This window comes from Perna viridis, chromosome 5 (genome assembly GCF_037379345.1).
Source record: "Perna viridis isolate PV_CMFRI_1.1 ecotype Kerala chromosome 5, ASM3737934v1, whole genome shotgun sequence".
NCBI lineage: Eukaryota > Metazoa > Mollusca > Bivalvia > Mytilida > Mytilidae > Perna > Perna viridis.
Genome location: NC_142449.1, coordinates 9,816,509 through 9,834,082, shown reverse-complemented (window position 1 = coordinate 9,834,082; position 17,574 = coordinate 9,816,509). Strand labels below are relative to the sequence as shown.

The window sequence follows — 17,574 nt, the reverse complement described above, 5'->3', positions numbered from 1 at the left end:
ATGACGATTCACTGCATCATTGCACGATTCACTGCATCATTGCACGTTCAGATGTATTTAACTATCATAAGCTTTTGCTTGCATGGCATAAATGCATTATATAAGAGTATTGAACTAGAATTTGTTTAATACTACACGTCGGAAACTTAACACGTTTTGTTTGACCCTTGACTAAAACTGTCAGTCTTCAATTCACTTATTCAACCAACAACTTCATCCAATTAGAATCATTTGATTAAAACAATATTGTAAAATTCTTCATAAACTTAACAAAAGTTGGTAGAGTCATTTATTGCTTTCACAATTAAGTAGTTTATTTTCAATAGTTCTAAATAACAACTAAATAAGACATCTGAAAATCACAACCATGTTTTTGCTTGTTCACGGCTTTATACAGTTTGTTTAGTTGCCTTAATTAAAATATGAATTCATTTTCCCAAACTTTTCATTTGACAATAAAAAAGTTATTTTGGATATCCAAAAGAAGATATTAAAACATAATTATATTAATTTTCAGTACGACGGTTTTTTTTTAAAGTTAAGAAACAAATATGACTGTTGGAACAATGCACCAGCTACACAGGAAACATATTTTCATGTTTTGACAAAACACCTGAAAACATCTTTATCAGATATTTTGGAAAAAAACCTGAAAGCATGTTTGTCACATTTTTTTTAAATGTTTAGGACCACCATGAGAAACATATGAAAAAAGATAAAAAGTTTCGGACTAACAAATAATTCATGAAAAAAGGTAAATAAAATCAAATAAATTTTAATCAAATGTCTTCATTAGGACACTGTATGAAAAGGGTAGTTTAATATTTATAGGAAAAACATTTGTTTCTGTATGATTTTTATAAGCACAAAAGCATAAATTTCCTTATTGGTCCAAAGCACATGTTTCTATATGTTTTAAACCATATGAAAACATATTGTACATTTTTAACGTATATATTCGACAGATTTCGACAGATTTCAACAGGCATTTCAATAATTAATGGAACTGTACATTCGATGCACGATCTTTTTATTCAATATTCAAAATGTCAAACCAATATGACTTATGTTTTGAAGGACGATTAATAATGATATAAGTTAAAAATAATTAAAAGCTAGGGTTGGTTCTTTCTTTGCCTCTGTCCGTATTTTACCCGTTTTTCCTTTTCTCTCGAGCTCATTGACATATTCCTTTTACCGCGGTGGTCTTAATTGTCCCCAAACAAATGTTCGTCAAATTTTTACTTTTCAATCAAGTTAAGGGTCAGCCTCTGTAAGAATCAGGCAATATGTGAAATATGGTAAAAAGACTACCATTTTAAAAGTTTAATTTGACTATTTCCAACATTAAAATCAAAGACAAAAAATTGGATTTTCAGTATAATTTTTCAATACTTTTGCCCTTGATCAAAATCGTAAGGCCAAAAATTTGGGCCCAATTTATTCATATTTAAACGTTTTATTTGTTTTTTATTTGTATATCCAAATAGACAACCCAAAATTAGCACTTACTAGCTAAAATAATTAAGAATCATTGACATGCTACAGAGTTAACTTATGTCTCAGGACAGGGCAAACATATTTTCTCCATTGCTAGATTTCAATCGTTATACCATTATGTTTAAATGTTAAATTAGACTGAGTTGTATTTCATTTTCTTTTAAAAATCTTGGTGATAGGTAGTGATGTTAACTTTATCAATATGTAAGTATCAAGTTGAAAGATTAAACGTTCAGTGCTGATAGATTGAACTATCCTAAACATTTGTTCTGCGGGTGATTTGGACTTTTGGACCTCTTTGTGACTTCGCCTTCACAAAATGTGTCGGGGAGCTACATCTTGCAACGTGACGTGTGTCGCTAGTCCACAAGTACATTCCTCTGAAGAAGCTGATTCCATTCCTAGTCTTTTTGTTTACATTGAAAGTGGTTTTTTTGCGTAGTTTCTTGTTTTCCTTATCACTTATAATTTCATTATATTCACTACATTGTGCAGTTCGTCTTTGTTTACGTTTTGGTCATGTATTTGATTTGGGTTATGAATTCTACACTGAGTGTGGCGATCTAGTATACCACCCTGATATGATACTGAATTCAAAGAATCAGTATTTGTATTTTTTTAATGGATGAGTAAATTTGTTTTCCAAAATTTAGAATAATTTTTTTTTCAAGCCCTCCCCCCCATTTGATGATTACAAATGTAGCTGCCTTTAAAAACGATTTTATCATGATTCATAGTTCTTGTACAATTGATGTGTTTTCTTTGGACCCTTATGAACAAAAATACTGAGAATTGTTTCTTTTACATTTTAAAAATATTGTTTTAACAAATTATTTACCATCGGGGCGTTCTTTGTTTGAGCGGAAGTCTGAAAAAAAAGGACAATAAAAAGGTAACGATAGTTAAAGCAAAATTTCCGGTTCGAGCGGGTAGTATACTCAAGTGTACTACCCTACTGAAATTTCTGAAGAAGGATGGTATACCAGAATAATTAATCTTTTTAAACCAATTAAAATATGAAGTATATGTATAATATAAGCAGATACCATCCAGAACTTTTTTTGTATAGGTTCAGGTTTGCTTATGTTTTTATAATGTGCTCTTCATAATCTGTACTCATTGTTTGAAGTTATTCAAGTAACATGGCTCTATCAAATAAAGAAATCATCAAATGAAAACAAACGTTACTCTCTTAGATCTGTACATTTTTTGTTGTTTTTTATTGTTTTTTTTTATGTTTCGTTTGTTTTGATTTTGTATTTTCATTTTGGTATTTTTTGGGTGTCTTTAGTTTACTTTAGGTTTGCTTTTTTGTTTTTGTTGTATGCTGTATTACCAATATAAACATTCATCTTTTAAATTTGTGTCAGAGTTATAAGATTTTAGTACCAAATGTTGTTGCTTTAAATAATGAATAAAATTGAAATTAAAGTCGTTTTGTTGACTCGTCTCAAACTATCATAATGAAAAAGAACAACTCTTTTTATCTTTCCTCCAACAACTTAGGTTGTAAAAGATCATTATACACACAAAAATATTAAATACATTTTTTCTGAATTATTCAAATTAACGATACTGAGTTACGTGCATTGCAGGGTGAAGACATTGTACAATGACATTACGTAAAATGTCCTGATTTTTTTGACAGTTTACCCATTACAACCAATTAAAAAATAAATCAGTGCTATTAAGCATAAAAGCATTGCACATAAAAAAAACTAAGTATACAATGTTTCAAAGGTATTCATATTTTGTACACGTCCATAAGTGATTATGAAGACTCTAGCAAATGCAAACCTATCTCCTTCTGCATTTATTTTCAGCAACGAGTTTATAAAAGCCAAGTAATTAGAAATTCAGTTTTTTTAATGTGTACAAAAAGCAACAAATTTTGATGGTTAGTGCTTAAACGGTCTCGTTTTTTTTTGGCTTGTGTAATCACGAGTAAAATCGGGAAATACATTCAAATTAATTGTAGTTTATATTTCAGTTTTAATATGTAAACAAGTCATCAATTTAACCATAAACCTATTAACAAGCCATGAAATATCAAAATTAAGAAGAAATTTACCACGTGAAAACATTAATTAGTTAAATGCTAATTAGGTTTTGGTAAACAAGTCACACAGGAGATCTGACAACTACTTCGTGCTCAACCCCAGGGATCAACTGAAAATCTCTGGGAGGACGAACTGAATAATACAATGAGGATCCTTTCAATTTTTGTTTTTCTTGCTGCTTTAGCATGTGCAGGTAAGCATGAGATTATGTTTCAAATGTAATAAACTAACCGTTGGATGCAAATGATGACTACCCGTTCTAAAGAAGTAAAAACCTGTCATATATTTCGATTCCCAGTGGAATTTTAATATTGGCCTCTCCTATCTGTTAATGATAATATGTTTTATATTTCTTACTGAACGTAGTAAAGGAACACAATTCTTTAATGAAATTAAGAAAACGCTGTAATTTATTAAGATGCTGAAATGTACATTTTGCAACTTTCTCCGTATTTGAAGAGAAACATAAAAAATATATATGATTTGTGAAGAACAAATGTTCTAATCTCTGAAATATTTTTTTATTTTTGATTGTTCTGTACTTTTTTACGCTATGTGAGTTTGGACTTTCTAGATAATGATATCAAAGAGACGAAGATGTGACTTAATAAAGTTGGCAAATATTCCATCGTCAGGGCTAAGACATAACTTTTGTCACAGTTTTCCCCCTAAAAAAATCTTATTCGTATTTGATACCTACTAGCATTTCTAGCTAAAAACAGAACCAACCCAATGGTCCTATAACATTCAAATGCCGTTTTTTTAAGTTGTGACAGTTGTCTGATACATCTTAATTTTGATATTTTTTTTAAAAACAGATGCTCTTTTGTCGGACCTCTTGAGATTACAGGTTCTGAAGGGTATACTAGGAAACAGCGGTGGCAGTGGCGGTGGACTATTGTCACGGCTGGGCCAATCAAGTAATGGTGCCCAGTCAGCATCTGTCGTATCCTCATCATCAGCAGGCAGTTACATGGAGAATTATTACAAATTGCAATACTGTCGCGAAACCCCATTCAGATTTATTAGAAAATGTACTACATCTTCACAGTGTTCTCCTTACCTGGAGTGCTTTGAGAATGTATGCTGTGCTACAAATCCGTTATCACTACGTATAGTAGGTAAGTGTCAACATATCTTTACTGTAAAATATTTTTTTATATTTTAATAATTGACAATTACAGCTGAAATGCACATGAGGTGAGATTTTAATAAAGTACTGAATCTGAATCTAATTCTAGTGATCGGGCAAGGTATGATTGTAATTGGAACAACAGATTTGATAACTATTAAAACAAAATGAAACGTCAAAATTTTCTGTCAACCATGATGCATATTTTTTCTCATTTTATTGTATTGTTTACACCATATGAACAAGAAATAAGCCTTAAAGAGAAACGTAGCATCAAAGTTTCATTTGAATTCTGTTTTCCCGCGCAGAAATGCAATTTATATTCAATGAGTCAATACCTACGTTATTGAACTTATTATGAAAGGTTTCTCACACACATGTGCATTGTCATTTAAATTTAGATAATGTAAATTAGAGAGACTGTGGTGAATCCGTTAGTCAAACGAAACCACTTAGATGAAAGACGCGTGACATTTTTGATTGTCCAAATAAAATTCGGATTTAATAGTGGTGAATTACCGAATGTTTAGTAACCTTCTTATGTACTATAAGCATGGCAAAAATGTAGCATGTGTGGCGCTGTGAAATATTTCTGCTTATTTAAACACGGAACATTCAGTTTTACCATTTGTGTAAAGGTTGAAGTTAAGAAAAACAAATTCTATCATTACCACTAATCGTTTTATATTCATTTAAATAGACATTTTGTAGCATTACTATTAAAAGTATCAGGTGTGGAGGCTTTTGTATTACGTCATGTAAGAATTTTACATCTGTGTGTGCCCTTCATAATACTATTACATGGACTACATTAGTCAAAATAGTTATCATATTTCGTTATCGTTGGTGATAGGAAATTATTAAATTGTAGTACAAATGTATATCAGGAATAACACTGATGCAATACAATCAATCAAATCAAATGTAGAAGATTGACACAAATTTGTAATGTTCCATTTTTTATGTTGTAGACTGAGTCCGTGTGATGTCATTCAAAGAGGATCCTCTTGTTGTTCAGTTCGAAAGCTGGTGAAGTTAAATGTATTTCCTTTAAAATGATTATCTTAACTCGTTCGAATAAAAAAAATATAACGTGATTCCTTCATTGATTCCAAATACAATAATTTGATACAACTTCGTATTGTGATAGTTGTTTTTTATGTGCCGTTGCTGTTGTTTCTTGTCTTGTTTGCGTTGTTTGGTCTACGAGCCTTTATAATATCCTCTTATTCATTCTACTGGTTTCATTGGCACTTAATATTTTTTTTAATTTTTTTAACGATAAATGATTCTTTGTAAGCATCCAACATGTAAACAACTGAGTATGCCTCAGTCTGATTCAGTCTGATTATTTCAGTCAACTATAAGCCAAATGGCAGTATTGAACGATTAGTGAAATACTTCACTTCTAGTTTTTATAAAAAGGAAAGATGGCGGAGACAGGTAGTATTAAGATGCAAATACTGTTTATCGTCAAATGGAGACTAGCGAACTCTCGAAACTATATAAATTTAAAAATGCGGATACATGGCAATTAGATTTACATTAATGTTTCCTGTTATATGTTCTTTGTTGTGTATGTCTGTATTTCATATCTGGTCTTTGTCCCTGGATTACTTTCTTTATTTCCGCTAGAATCTTGGTTTCCTTGATTACTCTGCATATCTTCCGTAATTATTTGCAGGAAATTACATACTGATCTTCTATGTGGATAATGGATCAAGTTTAGTTGCAGATTTTTCAGCATGACATCGAATACAAACACAGAGAATAAATATGTTTAAAGCAGAAGTAAATCTATTTAACTTTGAAAACGAGTAATTTATGGAAATTGTTAATACATTTTCATTTCAAATCGCTGGTTTGTTGTTGATGCAGAGAACTTACGCTAAATCAAAACTCCACTTTCTACAGTTGTCTCATGTAATTTAACTTCACATTTAAGTCCAACAATATGATGAGTACTCAAATGAAACCTGTCATTCTGTTTATCTGGTTTTAACTACACAAGTGAACGACAAATACGAAAAAGCGGCATAAAACCTAGAAGTCCTTTCCTCTTAATATATATTTGGTAACACGTGGAATTTTCACTGGTTGTTAAACTCATGAGCTCATATATATGCAACTGCATGCAAAAGTAATATAAGAATAAATACAGTCAACCGTCCCTGCACTCCTTAAGTAGGAAAAATGACTGGAGCATATAGTGCTGCGGACATGTATTAAAAATGCTTTAGTTATCGAGTTTAATGAGCCTAGAAGGTAAACGACTATATAAATGTGAATGGAAAACTAAATCAAGGTAGTTAAATTACTTATCAAAGTGTATTGGAGTCTATATATTTTTGCCCCTCCTCTAATGAATGCAAAATAGCAGAAAACTTTACCACTTTTCCGTAAGAAAAAAATGATATTCAAAAACTTCTTTTGGTTTATCTTTCCATTGAAATATAATACAGACGTATAGCCTCTAGGCCCATAAAGTTCTAAAAAGCTTTAGTCGTCCGCTGCATTAATAACATTTACTAGAGCCACCACTCTACTTTTTTGACGTATAATGATCGATTGTTGTCTACAGTTTTAACCTGTTTTGGAAAGTGCCAGAATGTTACAGAATACTCACTTACTGAAAAACAATAATATTCAGTTTCAAAACAAAATTTATTCAGTAATTGATTTATGGGTAAAATATTAATTTTCAAAGCCAACTGTAAAACAATACGATTTTCAAATTTAAATGCTTCTGAATAAAAGAAAAAGAAATTAAACAACGCAGATATTAGTACAGATGTGAAGATTGTAACCTGGAATACGTGAAAAGAATGACTGTAATTTTCTGAACCATCAAGATCATTATAAGTTAAACTTTTATATTTCATCTACCAGAAAAGTGTTCCAAGTAAGGCTTTATTCTTGGCGATAAGTCATTACTTCAATAATTCATTACATGTAGCTGTGAAAGTGAGTGTGTTAGGAACTCTAACCAAAGGGCAGATTATTCTGTCATTACACTTAACACGACCTTTGGTCATGACACAGACAGACAAAAGGATCCCAGCGAATGTTTAAAGGAATGTTACTTAGCCATTTGTTTCACCTATTTATAACATCATGTCATGTAGGAAATAAACAAAGAGACCAACATTTTCTAGTTTTGGAGCATTGCAATACTTAAATGCTTGTATAATGTTAGTTTGACGACTTAAAAAGCCATACACTATCACTCTTTACGTCGAAAACAAATATAAACAATAGACTTTAATTATTTATCATAGAAGCACTGAATCTTCTAACATGATTGTCCGATCATGTGACGACCAGGTTATCCACCATTTTGATGTTTTTATTGATAAATGACACCGCTTTAATCAGTCAATTTCTTGGTATCAACCAATTTTAGACCTTGACAGAGACTGAAAATAGGAAAATTATTAAATAGCTACAAATATCTGTTGTTTTGCCAAAATAAGGATACAAACACTTTAATAAATCCCCTTCAACTTGATGGGACATTACGACGTGTTGTATTTTTTCTTTTTTTTTTTTGTCATTTGCCAAATATCATATATAAGTTTGCATTCCAATTTCACGATTGCAAAAAGATTTATTTTTTAGACAAAGGAGCTTGTACATAAAATTTTACACAGAAATAATTAATTTGCCTTTCCAACAACTCAAAGGGCAGTAAAATAATCTGGAGATTAATCTGTCACCTTTAACGAAAAATTAAACATGCATTTGAATGAAAATCAATACGCAGAGATATGATAATTGTATTGCTTATTGTATTTATGTGTATGCATAAATTTATCTTTTTTGAGATAATATACAAACTGTAAAGTTTATAACAAACAATGCAAGGTGTAGTCTATGTGTAACAAAATAATTAGAATTTAAAGACATTATCGCAGATTTAAAGACATTATTACAAATTTAAAGGCATTGTCACATATCAAAATTCAATAATGTAATTATCATTATTTATCTATTCTTATTTTTTTACAGTTCAAAAATGCATTACGTATTTAAAGAATGACAGTTTCTTTATTCGGCCTCTAATATTTGATTTTCTTTATAAAAAAGAAGAAAACATTATTTGCTGTAAAATGAATTGCTTTGCCAAGTTCGGGATGTGTATACTAATTGTTTGTAATCTACTGTTTATGGTAAGAAATATGTTATAGCTTAAAAAATCAGTTAGCCATAAATATAAGCATCGTTATTATATTTTCATCCAATATCCTAGATACTGTGGTTATGAAAAACATAAACATCCTTACGTAGAAATCAAAAACAAAAGGTAAAATATTCCCCTTTAACAATTTACCGGCTTAAGATCAAACATTATTATTAACTTTAAAACAAATATTTAGTTCATTAGTCATAATTGAATGTATAATTTAAGGTATAGGAAATCTAATCGTAAAACGTGAGGATTAATATCTGTAACATGTTCGGATATTGAGTTACTCGTAAATAGGATTTCCAAAGGCAGTAATATGTAGATACGAGTGAAAATCAATGTTCTGAAGTAGCAATCATTGTTAGAATCAGGCAGAGGTTGAAACGTTGTTTGAAAAAAAATTATACCATTTTGAAAGTGTAATTAGAATATTTGCATCATCAGAATCAAAGAAAAAGGAGAAGATTTTCCATATCATGTTGCTAAGTTGAGTTCTAATTCCATTTTGAAATGCACTGAAAATTTCAAGGGCAGATTACTCTGTCAAAAATCACATTTTTCTAACATTCTATCGAAAAATTATTAACAATTCAGTGATACAGAGATTAACTAGAGACTTTTTTCATATTAAGTGGAAATTATCCTTAAGTGAAATTATATTGTCAAATCGGTTGGTTTTTGACATGCATGTTTCTGATTTTCCCATTTCACCTGATTCTCACAAATACTTTCACTTTATACTGTAAATGTAAATCAGCAATGTTGGAAAAAACAAAAACAAAGGAAAAAAAACAATGTTACATGACACAACGAACGACACGCAAAAAACAACACAATGAAGAGTAAAACACACCTAAAACCGATGGTAATCCTAGGTGATCAGTTATGTTACATGTACCATGTTACTGGCTTTGATGTCGTATGACAACTTTAATTCGAATCTCTCTCTGTTCAACCAAAAAGGTTAACATAATGTTTACGATTTCGTGTTTAATTTGGTCGTTTAACTCGGCCTGGAAAAAAATAGAATAAAAAAGAAAATTTGATTTACTCATGGTCTTTTATAAAAGATTAATCAAGAGAACCAAGGTTATAGCGGTAATCGAAAGAATGCAATCCAGGGACAAAGACCAGACATGGAAAACATACATACACAACAAAGAACATAAAGTAACTAAAATCCGACATACAAAGTAACAAAAGTAAATGAGCAACTCGGACTCCACTAAAAACTGGGAGCATGGACCAGGTGCACCGGTAGGGAAAGCTGTAAAAATGGATTCCCTAATCGTTACAACTTTGGTGGGACCAAGAATTGGATTCAAACTTCTGACCGTAAATAATGAATTAGACAGAAATTTATCATAGCCGTCGGCGTTAAGAATGGTAACTTCAGGGACTCTCGTGGAATATATTTCACTGAAATTTCTTATGCCAAGTTTTGATTTATGTCTCTGTTGTTGTAATTACTTCCCCGTCGTTGCAAGAAGGTAGCTTGACTTAATCAATTACGAAACACAGAATTATAAAGATCGTGATACCGCCTAGTACGTCGCGTTGACAACAAGGATTCCCGTTGATTATTACCTAGAGTTTATCAGTTCGCTAATTTTGTTATTACACTTCATTTCTTTCAAGATTGCCAAGATATTTAAATTCATGATTGTTGCATTTAAGTTTTTTTCCAGTTAAATCAAAATAAGGGAGGGAATTTGTACACTTGGTGTTCTAGTTCTTAATTAGTTTTTTTTAATAAATGTTGTCCTCTGTCATTTATGCATACATTCTAGGAAAGTAGGCCATACTTTCCTTCACATCCGTACCTACAAATATAAACAAATTTACCTTTTCAATAATTTTGACCTTTTAATGTTTTTAGAAAACATGTTGATAAAAAAATGGGCCTAAAATACAAATGTTTACAATAAAAAACAAGTAAAATATTGTCAAAAAAGTTAGTCTATTAAAAATTAAACACCAATCTAAGCCTTGTTTTGACTTGCAACTTTGTACTAACCAGTTTTTAATGTAACAATTTCAAAAGTAATACTGAAACATCGAAACACCTTTTGTAATGAGTTTATGTGCTTAAATACCTACAACATCGTTACATTTTACAACAGATTCGGCATAAAAGAAATATCTAAAAACTGTGTGCTTATTTTTCAATTTTGGTAGGTTGCCAATGATCTTGTTCTTCTTTATAACAATGTATAACAGAAAAATGTCATCATTGTGAATGCTGAAAGATAAATGAGCTCGGCGGGTGATTCTAGAAAAGCAGAGGACGCTTACCCTACCGGTGCACCTGGTCCATGCTGCCAGTTTTTAGTGAAGTATGAGTTTCTCATTTGCTTTTGTTACTTTGTATGTATTCTTTTGGTTATTTTATGTCCTTTGTTGTGTGTGTGTGTTTTTCCATGTCTGGTCTTTGTCCCTTGATTACATTCTTTTGATTTCCGCTAGAGTCTTGGTTCCCTTGATTACTTTTTGAAAACTACATGACTTTTTTTTCATTATTGATTTTTTATCTATATAATAAGTTCTTCCCATTGGTTGGACGTAATTTTCAAAAGATAACAGAACCAGTGTAAGCAAAGTTATCTTTTTATATTTACATTATTTCTACATTAAGGTGATTGGTGGTGCCATGATTTACGGAGGGATAGTTTTAAAGTCAGATGGAGCGGCAGTCGTTGGAGACCAATTTAATTTGCTGAATGACCGAATACTCCCAATTCTAGATCAAATCGGAATAGGATCAAGTTTTAACATGAGAGAAATCTTGGAGATGCTTTCTCTGATCATCACAGTGGTGGGAGGTGTCATAACCAGCATTGCGTTCGTTGGGTTGTGTGGGGCTTGTTGTAAATGGAGGCCGTTTTTAATACTAGTTTAGTAACAAGTGTATCTTAGATATCACAACTCATAGGCTATGCCAGAGCTTGCCAAAACTACGCAGACTTGTTGTATCACGCTAGGACTCTAACAATTAGGCTTCTGGAACAGGGTTATGTTGCTACGAGATTGAAATCATCACTACAGATGTTTTATAGTCGTCATCATGAACTCGTTGATCGTTATGGTGTATCCAGCTGCACCATGAAAACTGATTTATTCAACGGGTCATAGTTTTCCTTTCCTCGTTTGTCTACCCCGGACGTTGCTCATTTGCTTTTGTTACTTTGTATATATGATTTTACTTACTTTATGTTCATTGTTGTGTATGTCTGTATTCCATGTCTGGTCTTTGTCCCTGGATTACATTCTTTTGATTACCGCTATAACCTTGGTTCCCTTGATTACTCTTACATAAGTTACCATCAGTTATATACAAAATAATTGATAAATATCGATTAAGGACATTTCCGCGTGTAACAAATAAATAAAACACTGTTGGAGTACTTTCTCGTATATACCAATGAATGACAATGCTTCATATTACACTGGGCACACAATGAATTTAAATTTGACGATCGAAGGACCAATAACAGATTGAAATAAGAAGATGTTCGTTAAAAAGACCTTTGAAAAATAAAAAAAACGTGGATTTGTTTATTTAGCCAGAGTATTAATGCTTTATGAGTAATAACTCGCACATGTAAAGATAAATATAAGGCTGCTGTTTGATAATGGTTTCTTTCCGGCAAAGTCAAATAAATATGATTACTTGCTTTGTCAAACGCATTGAACTATTTTATTGAACGTATTATCTTTAAACAATCCTAATTTCGGGGATTTGATACATCGCATCTACCTAAAAGAACTTGAGATAAAGGATACTACAGACACTGTGAAGTCAGCCTCATATCTTGACCTACACTTAGAAATCGATTGTAAAGGAAAACTATTGACCAAACTTTACGACAAACGTGATGACTTTTCATTCAGAATTGTCTACTTTCCTTTCATCTCTGGCAACATCCATTAGGCTTCTGCGTATGGAGTGTTCATATCACAACTCATACGTTATGCCAGAGCTTGCAAAAAATACGCAGACTTTTCGTATTGCACTAGAACTCTAACAAATAGGCTTATGGAACAGGGTTATGTTGCTACAAGATTGAAGTCATCACTACAGAAGTTTTATAGTCGTCATCATGAACTCGTTGATCGTTATGGTGTATCCATCTGCACCATGAAAACTGATTTATTCAACGGATCATAGTTTTCCTTTCCTGGTTTGTCTACGCCGGACTTGACTTTTTATGAGCAACTCGGCGGGTGTTTCTAGAAAAGCAGAGGACGCTTACCCTACCGATGCACTTGGTCCTTGCTCCCAGTTTTTAGTGGAGTCCGAGTTGCTCATTTACTTTTGTTACTTTGTATATATAATTTTAGTTACTTTATGTTCTTTGTTGTGTATGTCTGTTTTCCATGTCTGGTCTTTGTACCTGGATTACATTCTTTTGATGACCGCTATAACGTTGGTTCCCTTGATTACTCTTTCATTAATGGTTTATTAATCATTCATATGACTAAATTTACATGGAGGAGAGGACATTCTTACCGTTCCAATTTCAAAGACCGACCGCATGTACACCTTGATTAAATTGTTAGTAGACCCTTTACTTCTAGCTATTTTAGTAGGCTCAGTTAGTATTTCCGTGAAGTAAATGTACCATTTATAACGCCGATGTACCACATGAGCCTGCCAAGTAATTTAGCAGGAAAGGTCTATATGATAAAAAATAGCCAGTATAACTGTTTTCATCATCGTCTCATTTAAAATATAATTAATGTTCTATTTAGTATGCATTCATAGTCATATGTTTGTGTGGAGCAGAACTCTTCGCTATGTATTTTTTGCAAGATATGAAAACCGAGGTACGTATTTATCTCTAAGGTATCATTTCGATATGCTGATTGTTATATTATATATTGCAATTCTTAATTCATTAAAAAAAACATTTTGAATTGGATCTTCAAGTTTGTTGAAGATACGATGAAATTGTAACTATTGAGGGATAATAATGCGAGAAACGTGTAGATCACACGAAAATCTTATGACATTCTTTGAACATGTACCCCAAGCGTACTGAAAAAGAAACTGAATATCTTAAAAACAATAAGTGAAAACACTGAAAATATATAACAAAGTCAGAAACACCCTAAGGGCACGTCCGGTGATAAAATTGTACGACGGAAAAACTAAAACATACAAACGAGCAGGAAGAATCCCACCAAACTCACACACTATTTATACATTTTGTTTCTAGGTCAACGAAACAGTTAAGGGTAAGCTACTGGAACTGTTGAATTCATATGAAGGTGAACTTGGGGGAACCCTTACTTTGGCTTGGAATGCCGTGTTTGTTCTGGTAAGATGTAATCATTTCAATCGATAGATGCTTAAAGTAAATTGATCAGCAAATGAGATGATGCCGACACTAAAGTACCACTGTGTATAAGAATCAAGTAATGGGTGGCACATCATTTTTTCTCAAATAGGTCTCAAAAATATTCAATATATCTAGTTATATAACAACTGTAAAGCTATTTGAATTTATCCTGAAGCATCTGTGACATAGATATTTTTACAGGTTATGTAGGTAAATGTGCTGGACAATTTTCCCGCCATTTTTCCAAAGTGCATTTCAACTATACTCGGCGTCACGTAAATAACATACTGTTAAAATTTGAATAAAAATAATTTCTACGACTTTATTGACGCCAACCCTCGTTTAAATTGTCTTAAATGACTTGTTCATTCGTTTAGCCAAACAGCTTCTCCCTAAACAAGTCGCTTATTAGCTTAAATCATGCGTAACAACTCCTTACGGGAAAATCCCATACTAATATCCGCCATGTTGGTTTTTACGGGACGATTTGTTTACAAACGAAGTTCGTAAGTTCCCGTCGAACTCCGGTGACAATCGTCCGCTTGATCAACTTCTCGGTATTGTACGTTGTTCGCGTAAAATAAATCCGAGATATCCGAAATAAAGCCGAAATGCATTCTGGGTTCTTCGGTTTTTGGACAAACCATTTAAACGTAAACAACATCTCCTAGCAACCCGACCACTGTAAACATGGCCGACTTTTTACAATGTAAATATTGGCACCGAGAATTAAAATCTGACCGGAATTTAACGATTCAATGTTTAGGGAGAAGCCGTTTGGCTAAACGAATTAGCAAGTCATTTAAGACAATTTAAACGAGGTAGGTGTCAATAAAGTCGCAGAAAATATTTTTATTCAAATTTTAGCAGTATGTTATTTATGTGACGCCGAGTATAAGTTTGACCTATCAATATCTTAAAAAGGCAAACTTTACAAACACTTTTTTGTTTATTTCTGGGGGTAATATTATATAAATACTCGGGTAATGCAATAAAATCTCTGTGATTTTTTTTCTTCATGTGCCACACCTTATACATATTTCGCCTGGTTCTTATACAGAGAAGTACTTAAGATTATCTAGGTTCCTATCATAAACATAAACACACAGCGATACTTTCCAATGAAATATTCGTTTACTGATTCTTCAAAACTTGTAAAAGCTTTCGGAAAACAAACTTTTCTTTCATTCTTATGGCAACATTAACGGCTCGTTAAAGCTCACTTTTTATATAATAATGTCAAATCTATAGTAAAACAACATAAAAATGTCTAAAACTTTGAGAAGAAATTGACTAATTTATTACGGCATATAAAAAAAATGTGTCACAACAAAAATAAGCATGCTAAAGAAACTAAGATGTCCTTATCAATGAACAAACAAATCCTAGACAATAAAGTGAAGTTTTGGGTGGTAAGTTGTGTCAAATCTTATATCATCTATCAACACTACGTTTAGTTCAAGTGCTGTGGAGTGAACAGACAATCAGAAGTGGACGATTTTGCATATACAAAGTGGAATGAAACCAGAGGAGCACAAATATTGCCAGGTTACTGTTGTCAGGAGGCTAACTTAATCAATGGTATCGTATTATCATTCGATACTTGTGCTACTCGACCAACGACAGAAAACTCATATTACACCGAGGTAATAGTTACAAATAAGTATTTAAACTACTATTCCCTAGAATATAGTAAACATTACCTAAAATAAATGTCGTTATTTATACCATTGAAGTGATGTAAGTTACTAAAAAAATTATGTTTACAAATTACATTTGAATAATTGTTAAATATTACGCGTAAACGTGTATTTTTCTTCTAACTCGTTGCTTCACAGTTATATAACGTAAAGATATGTTTGACAGCATTAAGCGTGGTGAAGTAAAAAAATACTGTTGGAAAATGGCGTGGGATGTACATATTGATACATTTGACTTGATTATGGCTTCTAAATTGACACCTTCGATATACTTGTTTAACTGACATGAACCAAACATTAACGCACACGGGTGTATATATGAATTAAGTATGTCCACTGTACAAATTCAAACCGATTAATTCACCATACAGTAGTTTTCTATTTCGTCTACCCTGGACTCTACATGTGTTTTTTTTTAAGATAAGATGAGGACGCTTACCCAATCAGTACACCTGGTCTACTACCGTGTAGACTAAACTACATGTAACTGTTAATGCTACACGTACAGTACCTGGTACCTGTTTAAAAATGGTTATAAACTATATCGGATTTGTTTATCAAATGAGTGAGAAATGATAAGGCGTGTCTAATAATGGTCACATGAAATAAAGAACCAATCGTGTAATTTTAACAAAATTGATGCATGCGTTCATATAAAGGCAAATAGTTATTTTAAATAACAGACCTTCAATAATTATTTATTTGGAAAGACTTATCATGATATATAAATGAGTGTGTATTCTTTTTTATCCTGTCGACTTTTGCATAAAAAAATGTATTAGCATTTATGATCATCGGGATGTTTCATTAATAGGGATGTTACTCTGCTATAGAGGAAAATATCGATAAATATTCTCAACTGTTTGTCGTGGGGTGTAGTGCTGCTTTGGCTGTTGAGGTATGATACAAAGATGTGGTGAGGTTTGTTTAAACAATGAGGAGGAATAGCAACGACTATACTACAACCATACACTATAAGCGGAAATAATACGTCAGGCGGTTTCTTATTTCAGTTTGAATTATTATTACCATTTTGAGCAAAGTTGCCATGGCAATCTAGTACACGAGTACTAAATGTTTTAATAGTGCTATTATTGTCAACACACAATCTTTGCATTTCAGTACAAAAAAAAATAGATTTCGAATCTTAATACACTTATTACATAAATCAATGAGTTCATGTCGTACATGAAAAATACATGAACAATGATCTTCTATTTTCAGGCAATGGCAGTTCTTTTTTCGTGTTGCATGTGCTGTGAGATATCGAATGATAAGGAAAAGGAAAGGAAAAACAAACGAAGCAAACGCAGAAATTTAAAAACACATCCAATTGCTTAAAACTCATCATATTATGTTCATTTATGAAATATAGATATTACAGAAAGATAAAAATACACATTCCATTGCTTAAAACTCGCCGCTAGCTGTCGTATAACAAAACGGACCATAGAATTAATGCTCTAAACCAGAAAAAAAACCAAGTCCATTGGAATTAAATAGCAATGAACCTATACTTTAGGAAACTATTGTCAAACACTAGTAACCATTAACGAGAATCATAATGACAAGAACATAGAGAACCACCACCTACATGTTTAATGAGCAAATATACTGTACTTGAACCGAAGTATAATAGAGTACAAAAATGTAC

At 32.0% G+C, this 17,574-nt stretch overlaps 2 protein-coding genes across 3 annotated transcripts; both read left to right on the top strand.

Annotated features, from left to right (window-relative positions):
- The first annotated feature begins 3,589 nt into the window (after positions 1–3,589).
- Positions 3,590–6,506, top strand: LOC148615906 (uncharacterized). Of its 2 annotated transcripts, XR_015922081.1 has the most exons (4): positions 3,590–3,753; positions 4,379–4,681; positions 5,664–5,733; positions 6,377–6,506. XR_015922081.1 is itself a non-coding variant. In XM_088582528.1 (3 exons), the coding sequence occupies exons 1-3, from the start codon at positions 3,705–3,707 to the stop codon at positions 5,666–5,668; spliced, it is 357 nt and encodes a 118-aa protein (XP_088438654.1). In that variant the 5' UTR covers positions 3,592–3,704; the 3' UTR covers positions 5,669–5,826. The 2 variants fall into 2 exon arrangements, 1 of the variants encoding a protein (XP_088438654.1); XM_088582528.1 differs by lacking the exon at positions 6,377–6,506 and having other exon boundaries at positions 3,592–3,753; positions 5,664–5,826.
- Positions 6,507–8,739: 2,233 nt separating this feature from the next.
- On the top strand, positions 8,740–15,932 carry LOC148615905 (tetraspanin-18-like). Its single transcript, XM_088581709.1, has 5 exons — positions 8,740–8,861; positions 11,514–11,771; positions 13,631–13,705; positions 14,098–14,199; positions 15,678–15,932. The coding sequence occupies exons 1-5, from the start codon at positions 8,802–8,804 to the stop codon at positions 15,930–15,932; spliced, it is 750 nt and encodes a 249-aa protein (XP_088437835.1). The 5' UTR covers positions 8,740–8,801.
- The last annotated feature ends 1,642 nt before the right edge of the window (positions 15,933–17,574 follow it).